Source organism: Phalangium opilio, unplaced genomic scaffold (assembly GCF_054372755.1).
Source record: "Phalangium opilio isolate 3A_F unplaced genomic scaffold, DU_Popi_V2 ptg000078l_1, whole genome shotgun sequence".
NCBI lineage: Eukaryota > Metazoa > Arthropoda > Arachnida > Opiliones > Phalangiidae > Phalangium > Phalangium opilio.
In genome coordinates this window covers 4663054-4674948 of record NW_028324186.1, presented here as the reverse complement: position 1 = coordinate 4674948, position 11895 = coordinate 4663054, and the positions used below count along the sequence as shown (strand labels likewise).

The window sequence follows — 11895 nt, the reverse complement described above, 5'->3', positions numbered from 1 at the left end:
TCCCTGCACTTAATTAATAGTGAAAAAAGTGATTAACAATTTTAATAAGAAGTGATTAAACAAATGACCAAATAAAGGTATTTAAATGGGGTAAGCTGGGGTAAAAACATTTTCAGAGATGACCAATTTTCATAATTATTTTTTCATACATAGTTCCTATTAATGGCTATTAAAGGCAGTTTCCCAATGTTGCCAGGCCATTGGTGAGTCAAAAGAATGCATAGATAAAGGCTAGCAGTTTAGTTTCACCATAAGTTTATAAGATGTGTTCCATAAGTATGACACTAGCTATACGTTGTAATTCTATAGGCTTACTGAGAGCTAGTTCGAGAACGACGCGAGAATTGACTACACTCGGTTTTGCAGTCCATCTTCCTACTTAGTCTTTACTAAGCCTTTGACAGCGCCTCACCAGGCGTCGCTTTACGAGAATCTATGACGTTTAACCTACGTCACTTCATGACAAGCTCTCATTAACCAGTGACACACTTATGGAACATATCTTATAAACTTATGGTTTCATTCGGTACTTGACCGCAACTTAACTCACAGAAGGCCTGACAACACTGCACTGAAGTTGAAGCCTAGATAGGGTAAGGAATTTTATGCAACCCCTTAGTGAAAACTATAATTAAGATAATTAGATAAGTCAGTTCAAAGGTCACCTCATCTCATATATGGTCAAGGGCCTCTCTCTATACTGAAGGTTATTTACCCCTTTTTACACAGAAAAAGGCTTATTAAACCAAACCATTTAGAAACGCATTTCAAGAATTTGCTAATAATTTCAAAAGTCCACGTGGTAGGCCTAGGCCAAGGTAACACCTGCAGGCTGTTGCCCTTAGCGCTGCCTCTTACTCAGAACGTAAAGGGGGGTTTACATAAACACATGTTTTTCTGCACAAGTAATTCCCAAGTGTTGCTTTGCTTTTACGTTCTTTTGTAAAAAGGAAAACAATTAAACCATGAAGATCTCAATTTCTCAATGCAGGTCAAAGTTGAACTTGGTCCGATAGCACTGCAGCAACCCTTTCTTCCATAAAAGATAAGGGAGCGAGTGACCCGATACTGAAAACAATGCAATTGTCTCGAGCCCAGGTCCGGTTAAAGGGGGGGGGAAGTACCTATAACCGAAAACAACTTGACCGTCGACCACTATTTACTATTCCTGGTAAAAACCCATCTTCGTAAGTAAAGCATCGTTCTTATTGGACCATTAGAAAAAAGGGGGCGTGGCGATTGTAGACCATTTATCTATTTAAGTCCAATTGAACACTATGATCTTCCATCATTCTTTTCTATACCAATTCCATAGAACAGTCATGAATATCAACCGACACCAAAGTAAACCCAAACCCCGTCACGGGGATTATCTCCCGATCTGGCAACGGTGGTCTGGGACCACAGGCCGGAATCCATATTCCCTCGACCATCGCCCCGGAGCCCAGAAAGCCGCGGCAACACCAGTCCACGGTCCCCAACCAAACGGGTACCGTGGACGAGGTCGCCATCCCCGCGGAAACCCATACCAAGGACGAGGTAGGGCATCATACGTCCTAGACAACAGGACGAAGACCGCGACGAACAAGACTACGGGAGCACCGTTGCCCCCTAGTGGAGCAGCCGTAGGGGACGTGAATGTTAGATTTTTCAAATGCTTGCCACTTAAACTTTTGCGTTTTTCGGAAATAACATTTCCAGCTCTTGAAAATAAACGTTCAGCTGATACGGAAGTACCCGGAATTACTAAATAATTTAAAGCTACCGCAGCTAACTCTGGGAATATTAGTTCATACTTAGACCAAAACTTAATTGGGCATTCTGTTCTTTCTATTAATGGAAGGCTCAAATATTGTTTCAATGATGGATCAATTTCACCATCAGAGTAAGAGCGATCTAAATTAACTTTCGAACTTTTAATTAAAGTTTCAAGAACACCCCAAACGCTTTGAGGTTCAGTAGTAGACGGAGGTTTACGTGCAGCTAATTGTTCTGTTTCAGTTACAAGAGTATTAATTTTCATTTTCCTGTCAATTTTTCCAAGCATTTTGGAAAAAGCCAATGGCGACTCAAAATGTGTTTTCTTAAATCTAGGGTCAAGAATTGTTGAACAAGCAATTAGTTCATTTTGCTCTAGAAAACAAAAGCGCTTGGAAATTTGTTCCAATAGTTTTGCTCTTAATGAAATACCACACTCCGTTTTACAGTCTTGTTGCGAAATGGAAATTTTTAAACATCTACTTAATGGAATTAATTTTGAAAGAGTAGTATGCTTTTCTGAAGAAGTCCCTGTTGTTACCTCAAATAAAGGTATCAACAAAGATTTCAGTTCTGGTAGTTCATCAAGTTCGGATGCCGAAATTATTGGCGGTGCTTGCCTACTTTTAGACAAAGCTACAACAACGTAACGTTTAATCATTAAATAACAAGAATTCCAACGAGTTGGTACCTCTTGAATAAGTTTTAAAATTGATTTCCCTGTTTTGGTCTGTGCATCATTTAATTGGGAAGTAGCTAAAGGACTAGATTTAAAAAAATGTACAAGGGTTTTGACTTTTTTAACTAAAGTCTTTGGTTTGTCGAGAGATAACGATTCTTGGGCCACCAGATTTAACGTATGAGCAAAACACGGTAAATGTTTAAATTCACCAAAGGTGTCTTTTACAGCCCTAACAATATTGGCTCCATTGTCTGTGACACAGCCTACCACTTTCATAACTGATATATTCCAATCAGCTAAAATTTCAGATAATTTCGTTGCAATGGCCTCCGAAGTGTGGCTACCTGGGAACTCCTCTACAGTCAAATTATGCGATCTATGTTCTTCCTCAAAAATGTAATGAACCGTAACCCCAATAAAAGAGGTGTTAGAACAACTTTCCGACCATATATCGGAAGTTAATGAAACATGTTCTACAGAATTTATTACAGATTTAAGAGTTTCAACTAATTTTGTGTATTTTAAATCTACACAAACGGGGGACTGCAACTTTCATTAAATAACGAAAACCCTCTCCGTCAACCACACTAAGGGGCAATAGGTCTCGAGCAACCATGAACTGAATAGCATCAGTGAGTTCTAAATTCTTATTGCCTCCCGAATTAAATGCTGCTGCTCTATGAAAACTTTCGGTTAAAGTTCGCTGGTTGTGAGTTTCTGAAGCTACTTGGATGCTAGGTATTTTTTAACGCTACTGATTCAGTTGAAGATGTACTTGTACTTGGTAACGAAGTCGCGGTAGGGTTTTCATTTTCGATTGAAGTCGCGGTTCCCAATAATATCGTGGGGTTTTCATTTTCGATTGAAAGTGCAGTAGGGGCTTTTGGTACTAAAAGGTCAGGTTGGTCTGTCTTGGATTCAACGTTTAGATGATGATTAGTTCGTAAATGTTAAAGTAAATTACTCGTGTTACCAGATGTCGAAATAAGTTTGTCACAATAATTACATGCCGCAATATTTTTAGTTCGTTTAGTGAAATGATCCCATGCTGCACTTTTTCTCTTAATGGGGGCCATTTTGGTATACCAATAATTTATGGTTGGTTATACAATAAAAATACTAAATACTTCTCAACCACATTATTAACTATGAAGAGGGTCTACATCACTCTTGTCTTTGCAATGAAACAAGTGTAAAATGAATCTAACCTAAAATGGACTATAAAACTTCCACTATAAATTTTAGAAATAACAAAATTGACTTTCTCAAATAACAAAATAACGAATTTCTTTAAGGGAATTTAGGTGTGGGATGACTTTTAGATTTCCAAGGGCAGTTGCAGCTTTCCCAGGTTCAATACTGGTCAATATCCAATCGAACTTACAGATTTTCAAGTGGACTTTTCATAATCACATATTTCTTTGCTTTAGAGATGTAAACGTAGAAGTCTTCAAATGTACATAAATGGACCAAAAGTAAATGAACCAAAAGTAAATGAACCAAAAGTGGAATTTTGGATGGACTTCAAATAATAGATGGTCAAATTGCATTCAAGAAAATGGTGAATGCCTACTGAAAATAATTAGTGGTAATTACATACAGCGGAAAGGACAAAATATTGCAATTACTTCAGTTCATACCATTACACAAAAGACAGCCTTGAATATTGACTCCGCTTGACTAAGTAGTAATTATAATGCAAAAATAGCGATGGCATCCTAGGATTGTCAGGCTCCAAGAATTTGTAATTAAACTGCATTGTATGTGAATGCCTAAAATACTGAAAATAAATATTGGTTACTAATTATATACAGCAGTAAGGACAAAATATTGCAATTATTTCACTTCATACCATTACACAAAAGAGGACCTTGAATATTGACTCCCTTTGACTAAGTAGTAATTGTAGTTAACTAGTAGATTCATAAATTCAATGCAAAAATAGTGATGCCATCTTAGGATTGTCAGGCTCTAAAAATTTGTAACTAAACTGCATTGTATGTGAATGCCTAAACTACTGAAAACAAATAGTGGTTACTAATTACATACAGCGGAAAGGACACAATATTGCAATTATTTCACTTCATACCATTACACAAAAGAGGACCTTGAATATTGACTCCGCTTGACTAAGTAGTAATTGTAGTTCACTAGTATATTCGTAAATTCAATGCAAAAATAGCGATGTTATCTTAGGATTGTCAGGCTCTAAGAATTTGTAACTAAACTGCATTATAAATAAAATAAAAATCAAAACATTAAATTATTTAACTCACAAGCTTGATACATAGTATTTCAATACTTACTTTTAATTAAACCAACGATTGGTTACTGACAATCGACAAATTGAAGAACTGGGACGAAACCCAACGCGGAATGTCTCTATCGTTTATAAAAAAAATGAGTAGCCGCCATAGCTTACTATTGCTTGATTTCGTTAAGTCGTTCTCACTTCTCACGCCGCCGCGCGACGTCACGCTTTCCCGCTAAGCGCAAAGGCTTAAAGTTTTTAAAAAATAATAGCTAGCCGCCATAGCCTATTATGATTAAATGTGGTTTTCCGCGTCACTTATTTTTAGTTATACTCACTTAACATTGTTAAATTATTAAGTTTAATTCCGATTAGGGGTTGGCACTTGGGAGTTTAAACTTACAACAGCGACAGACAATTTAAACAAAGAAGTTGAATGAAGAACAGAAGAAGAGAAGAACCTCATCGAGTCCTCATCGAGTCATCATCGCAGATAATTAATGGCGGCAATTTACGGCGTATACCTGCAGACTGACTGACTGAGTCCGTCACCCTCACCCGGATCCGCGAGAAATTAGGGGAGGCCCGCCCCTGAGCGCATGCGCCGTGGCCACGGTGGCCAATCACTTCGCAAATTGCGCATCGGATGACAGTGACGTCATGCAACACGCGGGTGCCGCATGTTGAACAAGCTAATACAAGAACGAGTGACGTCAGTCAAGAGTCAACTCTAGGAACGGACGATGGACCCTCTTGGGACTATGTCGATGAGGGAAACATTCACGTGATAAAATATATAGCAAATGATTGGCCACAAGTTATAAAAATGAAACCATCGTTAGATCGCAGGGGGGGGGGGAAGATAGGGAAAAAAGTACTCGATGCTTCGGATTTTTTTAAAATACTCGATACCTGTATCGGATCTCAGAAACGGTACTCGATACCGGTATCGAAAGATTGAAGTACTCGCTACCAAGTTGGCATCGAGTAGTATCGAACAGCCCTACTTCTCCAATCCAATTCCCATTTTTCTGCCGGTTCTTGGTGAGTGTGGATGTGCGATCATGTGCGATGTATTTTGAGATTAAACTTTTGCAATCTGTGATTGATAGTTTTTAAAATATTCGTAAAAGTTAAAAGTTTAAATATATATAAACGATATTAAAGTGTTAATTTCTTCCTTGAATGAACAATAAGATTACAATAGATTTTTGAAAGTCCGAGGCCTAAGCTTCAAGTCGTCGCCATGATGCCACATCCACATGGTTCTTTGGAAGGGTCGAGCCGGCCAAGTTCAACAGCCAGTGTTTTGAGACTAGTATATTTACCTCAACTAACTAAAATTGTCTTGTGGAGTGAGTCAATCTAACTGTTACCCTTTTGTTAAGAATTGTTATTCTTTCTATTACGTTTTTTTATATTTGTTGCGTCAATATAAAGAAATTTGAATGTTATTATTTATACTTTTAAGAGGACGATTGTGCAATTGATATAATTCAAACATTTCATTTCAGCCATCATTTCTTTAGTTCTCCTGAACTATCAAGGAGTAACGCTCAATCATCAGATTTACTGCCAAGGAGAAACGCTCAAGCATCAGATTTACTGCCAAGAACCAGAGTTTGGGACTAGTACTGGAGTTGCTGTCAAGTACCTTAGTTCCCCTGAAGGATTGAAATTACCGACAACGAGCAGAGCTACCGTCAAGAGGCATCAAATACCGAATTCACCAAGTGCCGGAGTCAAGAATCAGAATTTCAGTCGAGAATCCCAGTTTCATTCAGTTATGGCTTTCATATTAAGGCATGTAGTTTTAAAGTGTTAATTAGATTTGCCCAATATTTTTATTGACATTGAACGGTAACACGAGAACATTTGGCTTCTGTCTTTGTCAGTTTAGGTCAGGGTTGCCCGACTCCTATTGAGTCATACATAGTTTACACTCATGGTGGACTCAAACTATTTACACCAGAAGGTCAGGATATCTAGAGCGCAAAAGCAGCGGCTTTCTGTCCTCCAGGTAGCCCGGCCTTCTGGTGTAAATGGTATGAATTCTCCATTGTTGTAAACTGTCTATGACAGTGCTATTTATGCTGACCACATATATTTCTACCTCTTAATACAATATCTTGCCCCATTAACAATTTTTGGTATCCGTTCTTACACAGTCGTGTTTAAAAGGAGTATTGTACTTCCATCTCTTCTCTCCTAAAACTAAATATAGTTGTCCGAATGAGGTTTGGGCTTAATTTCCCTGGTTGTTATATAATTATGGTATTCATTATAAATTTATTCCAGTCAATAAAAATTTTGTTTTTTACGTTTAAAGCTGAAATTTGCATATTTTAAAGGGTTTGATTCATAACTTTCCAAGAAAAATTGTTTTTGACACCAGAAAGTCTATTCAGAATAAATATGATTTATTAAGTTTGGAAGAGCAGGGGCTATTCTTAAATTTTGCCCAGAATAATTAGTGATTGCGTCCTGGCTGGCAAAAAATAGACCTTAACAGGGAAAAGCTAAGAGTAACTATAATTAATTTTAAATGAACGTAAAATGTAAGTTTCACAATGAATGCGTGAGAGGGATTTAAAAAATGTTCAAAGACAGTCATACGTGAAGGTTGGATTTAAAAAGTGTGAGAGTTCAACATTATCGTATGAATGCCTATAATTATTTGTTAATCTCTCAAGTGAACAATTCAATGATGAAAAAATATTTACACACATTTAATCCTAGGATTGTCAAATTGAGACTATAATTGCCAGAAAAATAGTAAGCATGTGTGTTAATATTATATTTTTTTAAGGTATAAAAAAAGGGAAGGGGAGTTTGTTTAATTACTCCTAATATACTTAAAGATGCTTTTTGAAAGGGTACTGATTTGCTATTGTAGAATTTGCAGTTTAGTTCAGAGAGTTAATGAGGTGCCTTGTATTTCGTTAGTGACATCTCCAATCCAGTTGTTTTTAGGTTTTTTCTATATTTATTTACTATTGAACTCAGATGGCGTTGGTAGTTAATGTCAATTATTGTAGTTTTTTTACTGAATCCATCGCGCTTGATTTTGTTTTTTGGTGTAGAATCTGCAGTTTAGTTCAGAGAGTTAATGAGGTGCCTTGTGTTTAGTAGCGACATCCTCAATCCAGTTGATTTTAGTTTTTTTTCTATATTTATTACTATTACTACTATTGATGGCATTACTGCTTAACGTCATTAATTGGCATAATTTTTTTACTGGTTCCCTCGACCTTGTTTTGTTTGGCAAACGTCCGTTAAATAATGTAATATACCATCATGGTATATTACCTTTAAGGCGTTTTGACGAAAATTGAAGTCCAATGTTAATCAGTTGGTATTTTAGAGTAACGAGTGAAGTACTTGAGGTTTAATCGAGTGGTGAAGGAGGGCGGATTTGGGGTATTTCACCACCCGCGGACGCGGGGTAGTCAGTTCCTGTAGGGTAGGCATGCTGACAAGTCCCTTATTCCCTCAAAACTTTGACGCCCAGAAGCTTGGCTTACAGGAGTGCGCCCAACTCCCAACATAGTCAAGTACATAATTTTTGTAACAAAACATTGCTGTTCTAAATTTTAACAACGTTGAGGCAACTTTTGCCCGAAAAAGGTTTTTTTGCGAATCCATACCTGTTATGAACTTCTATTGTGATGATGAACTTGTAGGCACGGCTTGCCAAGCCGTAACGTAATTATATAGGGAAACCAAAGAGGTGACATGTATTATTTGGCCTTGAAACAGCTTGATGTTCTATAGACACTGACTCAAGCCAATAGAAAGATTATTTCTTTGAATATCTTTGCTTTTCTTAATCCAAAGACGCTCTCACTCTTTGAACACGCCAGTCTAAAGTGTCTGTTATTTCAGTGGAGAAGTTGTTGTGGGTTTTTTTTTATAATGATGATGATCATCATCATATTTTTGAGCTGTGTAGGTTTAATCATCTACTATACTTTTAATAGCTAAAATGAATTATCTTTCTGTTGTAGCTTAGCAGTTGGCACGTGTTGATACGATACGCATGTAGTTGTACGAAATTAATCTTTAAATTGTATGTTTCAAACTTGAAAATATACACTGCTTGTAGTATTTATGTCGAAATAATCTTAATCTTCGTTATATTAGTTATGTAAAGGGGCGGGGGTTGAAAGAAAACTTTACAATTTACTGGCAACTATATGTTCATTTAAATATAAGATTTTGAGGGTCTATTTTTAAAATTTTGTCACGCAACTCTTAACTTTAAGTTTGGAAACAGTGCTGCTAGAACATGGCAATTATTGTTTTGCGCGTGGGTTACCAAAGGGTCAATGAAAAGGTTATTAATTTTTGGGAAAAAAAATATAAAGGGAAATTTAAGATTTAAAACAACGTCAGGGGATTAGAGTTTAATTCTTGATTGGGTTTTCTCAATTTGAAATCAACTTTGAACACGTGTTCCAGCTGCTTTGGACTTTCTACAATAAATGTTTTAAAATTAATAATTATTTTCGAAATTAAGATTTTTTATTATTATATTCTTAACAAATATCCCTATTAATATTGATTGACAAATAATTTTAATCATACTTAAAAAATCGTACTTATATTCAAGGAAAACCGTGCATAAGTCTAAGCTACCGAATTTCAGTTTGAGACATTTTCTGGCAACCCTGTTATGATACTCTTCTAAAAACCCATTTTATAAACAGAGAGAAAAACATTATCGCTGAATTAAAAGCAAAAGTTACATTTACCTTAATACGCACGTTAAATCCGCTGAAAAACCATATCCCAAACCTGTATTACCGTCAACCTAACCTCAAAGCACTGTTAAGTCTACGATAGTATTGATTTTACTGTCAAGTTAAACAAGTTCTCCCATACAAACAGAGCGAAAAATACGTTCTAACCTGTAGGGCTGTGTGAGCCTTGAATTTTTGGTTTCGAGTCGAGTCTCGAGTATTGAAATTTTCCCTTATCGAGTATCGAGCCGAGTCTCGAGTACTCGAATCGAGTATCGAGTAGTTGGAAAATTTGTTTCGAGTATTTATCGAGTAATTGGGAATTGATTTTCAAGTGTTTTCACACTTTCTGTTAATTTATTGCTCTGATAATAGACATTTGGTGTAATTTTGATCATCGACAACTACTTCCATCAATTCCCAGACGGTATAAGTCTTCTTCCCTTTAAATTTAACTAACTTAATTCCCCATTAATATCTTCTTCGGAATCTCATTCCTCACCGAAGTCACTTGTAGCCATTGTTATACTTCGCGCAAAGTTCCAAACGAAAATTTCTAACCTAAACTTAAAAAATAAATAAATAAATAAATAAAATAATAGTAGTAAACGCGCCTATAACAGTATTTCGTTACTTTTACTTACACTATTTTACCAACTAGGAGCTACTACCCTACTACATTGCACTGGCATTTTGATCTAAACTACCCAATGAGCACTAATGTGCGTCTGTTAACCAATAAGAATTCCTTTTTGTAGATTTTTATAGCTACTACATCCTATTTTCAGATGTCAAGGCTTTCCAAAAGCAGGTTCGAGAATTTATCGAGCCTTGGTTTGATACTCGAAACTTTTTCGAGTCTCAGAAAATCTCTTATCGAGTACTCGCACAGCACTACTAACCTGTCAGTAAAGGTAACCCCTCTACTGTCAACTGAAACGCGTTTTCCCATTAAAAATTAAGGTAAAATACAAAGTCACTTGTCAGTAAAGCTAAAACCGTGTCGGTTAGCCCCTGAGAAGCTAACTTCCTGTGATGTGTAGGAAAGGAAAATCAATAGAAAACAGGTGCCTTACCTTTAACTAACCACAATTTAACATGTTAGCGTGTATTTGGGATTTAGGTCTTGTAGGACATTTTATTGCCAAGTTCAGTTGCGGATTTTTTTGCCTCTCCGAGTGACGATGACGTCACGGAGAGGTATTGCACTGGACGTGTCTGTCTGTCTGTGTGTCTGTCTGTCTGTCTGTCTGTCAGACCTCACGTGACCGCGTTCGCAGTTTACAAATCGGAGCAAACAAATACCCGATTTCCGGAACGCGTTCGCGGTTCACGGAAATTTGGCCATTCATCTGCCAACACGTCTTTACTATCTGGCTTCTAAGGACCACAATCTGCTAGTCTTTGTCCATCCCACATGGACACTTGCCTGTACTTGCTGGCTCGTAAGCACCGCCATCTTCTGTCCTTCGTCAATCCCACATTGACACTAGCCTGTACTTTCTGGCTCGTAAGCACCACTATCTTCTGTTCTTCGTCAATCCCACATTGACACCAGCTTCTATGCACCACCATCTTCAGGTCTTTGTTCATTCCGGCTTCTTCTCCATCGTTAGGTTTTAAGATATACGCGGCGATCGGCTAGGGTTACGAGAAACGTCTAGCCTCCCAATGGCAGGGCTTCCACCATCGGTTCACGCGAATGCGTTTTTATCTATTATTATAATGGAAACGGATCGTATATATACCCCAAAATTTGAAGAAAGCGGGCAAGAGTGGTACCCTTCACTTTAAACGTCAATATTAGCAAAGTTTCGAAAGATAATAGGAACAACTTTATTTTAAACGATTTAACTATTCTAGGTATTTACAAATAATTCAACTTTATTTACGCAATAAAATTTTAAAACTCGGAAAAACAATAAATTTTACCGAGCTCCGACGACTAGTTTCGCATCTTACAGATGCATCATCAGGTCTAAAATAAATACCTAGTACCTGTAAATACCTAGTATTTTATACGCAAGTAGTCCGGTAATTAATTTTTATTAATTATAATGATTTAACTATTTTTAAAGTTATTTACTGGCGATTAAAATAAATAATATCATTTATATTTAATTAATTATTTAAGATAAACTTATTTCTATGTACTGACACAAGTGAGAGTTAATATAGAACGAGTAATGAAGATTGCATCTGAATCGAAACACTACACGCATATCAAAGTTAATATAAAGCGAGTAGGATGATAAGATCTCTTACAAAACGATAACATTTCCTTTTTGCAGAATATTAAATGGAAATATTTTAAATATTTTTCGGCATTACGATTCTTTAAGTAGTTGTGTAGCTATAAAGCTCTGTTTCATCTGAATATTCGAAGAACATCTTTTGATATTAACATTTCAAATTTGGTGTTTACTCTTTAATTCTGCTTTACTACATTTATATATGAAAAA

At 36.6% G+C, this 11895-nt stretch overlaps 1 protein-coding gene and 1 long non-coding RNA gene across 3 annotated transcripts; both read right to left on the bottom strand.

The window, feature by feature from the left end:
• Positions 1-1369: 1369 nt before the first annotated feature.
• LOC149655925 (E3 SUMO-protein ligase ZBED1-like) lies at positions 1370-3516 on the bottom strand. The gene is made up of 3 exons (XM_089845064.1): positions 3447-3516; positions 3222-3347; positions 1370-2913 (listed from the first exon to the last, which is right to left on the bottom strand). The coding sequence occupies exons 1-3, from the start codon at positions 3514-3516 to the stop codon at positions 1370-1372; spliced, it is 1740 nt and encodes a 579-aa protein (XP_089701190.1).
• A 366-nt stretch (positions 3517-3882) lies between these two features.
• On the bottom strand, positions 3883-4877 carry LOC149655924 (uncharacterized). 2 transcript variants are annotated; one of them, XR_016370308.1, is made up of 4 exons: positions 4747-4877; positions 4293-4667; positions 4081-4220; positions 3883-4009 (listed from the first exon to the last, which is right to left on the bottom strand). It is a non-coding gene; the product is annotated as an uncharacterized LOC149655924 (long non-coding RNA). The 2 variants fall into 2 exon arrangements; XR_016370309.1 differs by having other exon boundaries at positions 3947-4012.
• Between the last annotated feature and the right edge of the window lie 7018 nt (positions 4878-11895).

Bases quoted from the DNA above. Each gene is read 5' to 3' on its own strand.
- LOC149655925 (XM_089845064.1), bottom strand. From the start codon at position 3,516: ATGGCCCCCATTAAGAGAAAAAGTGCAGCATGGGATCATTTCACTAAA. The intron at 3,348-3,446 runs GTAATTATTGTG...AATCCAAGACAG, and splicing joins AACTAAAAATATTGCGGCAT to ACCAACCTGACCTTTTAGTA. The intron at 2,914-3,221 runs GTACAAGTACAT...TAAATTCTGTAG, and splicing joins TACCGCGACTTCGTTACCAA to AACATGTTTCATTAACTTCC.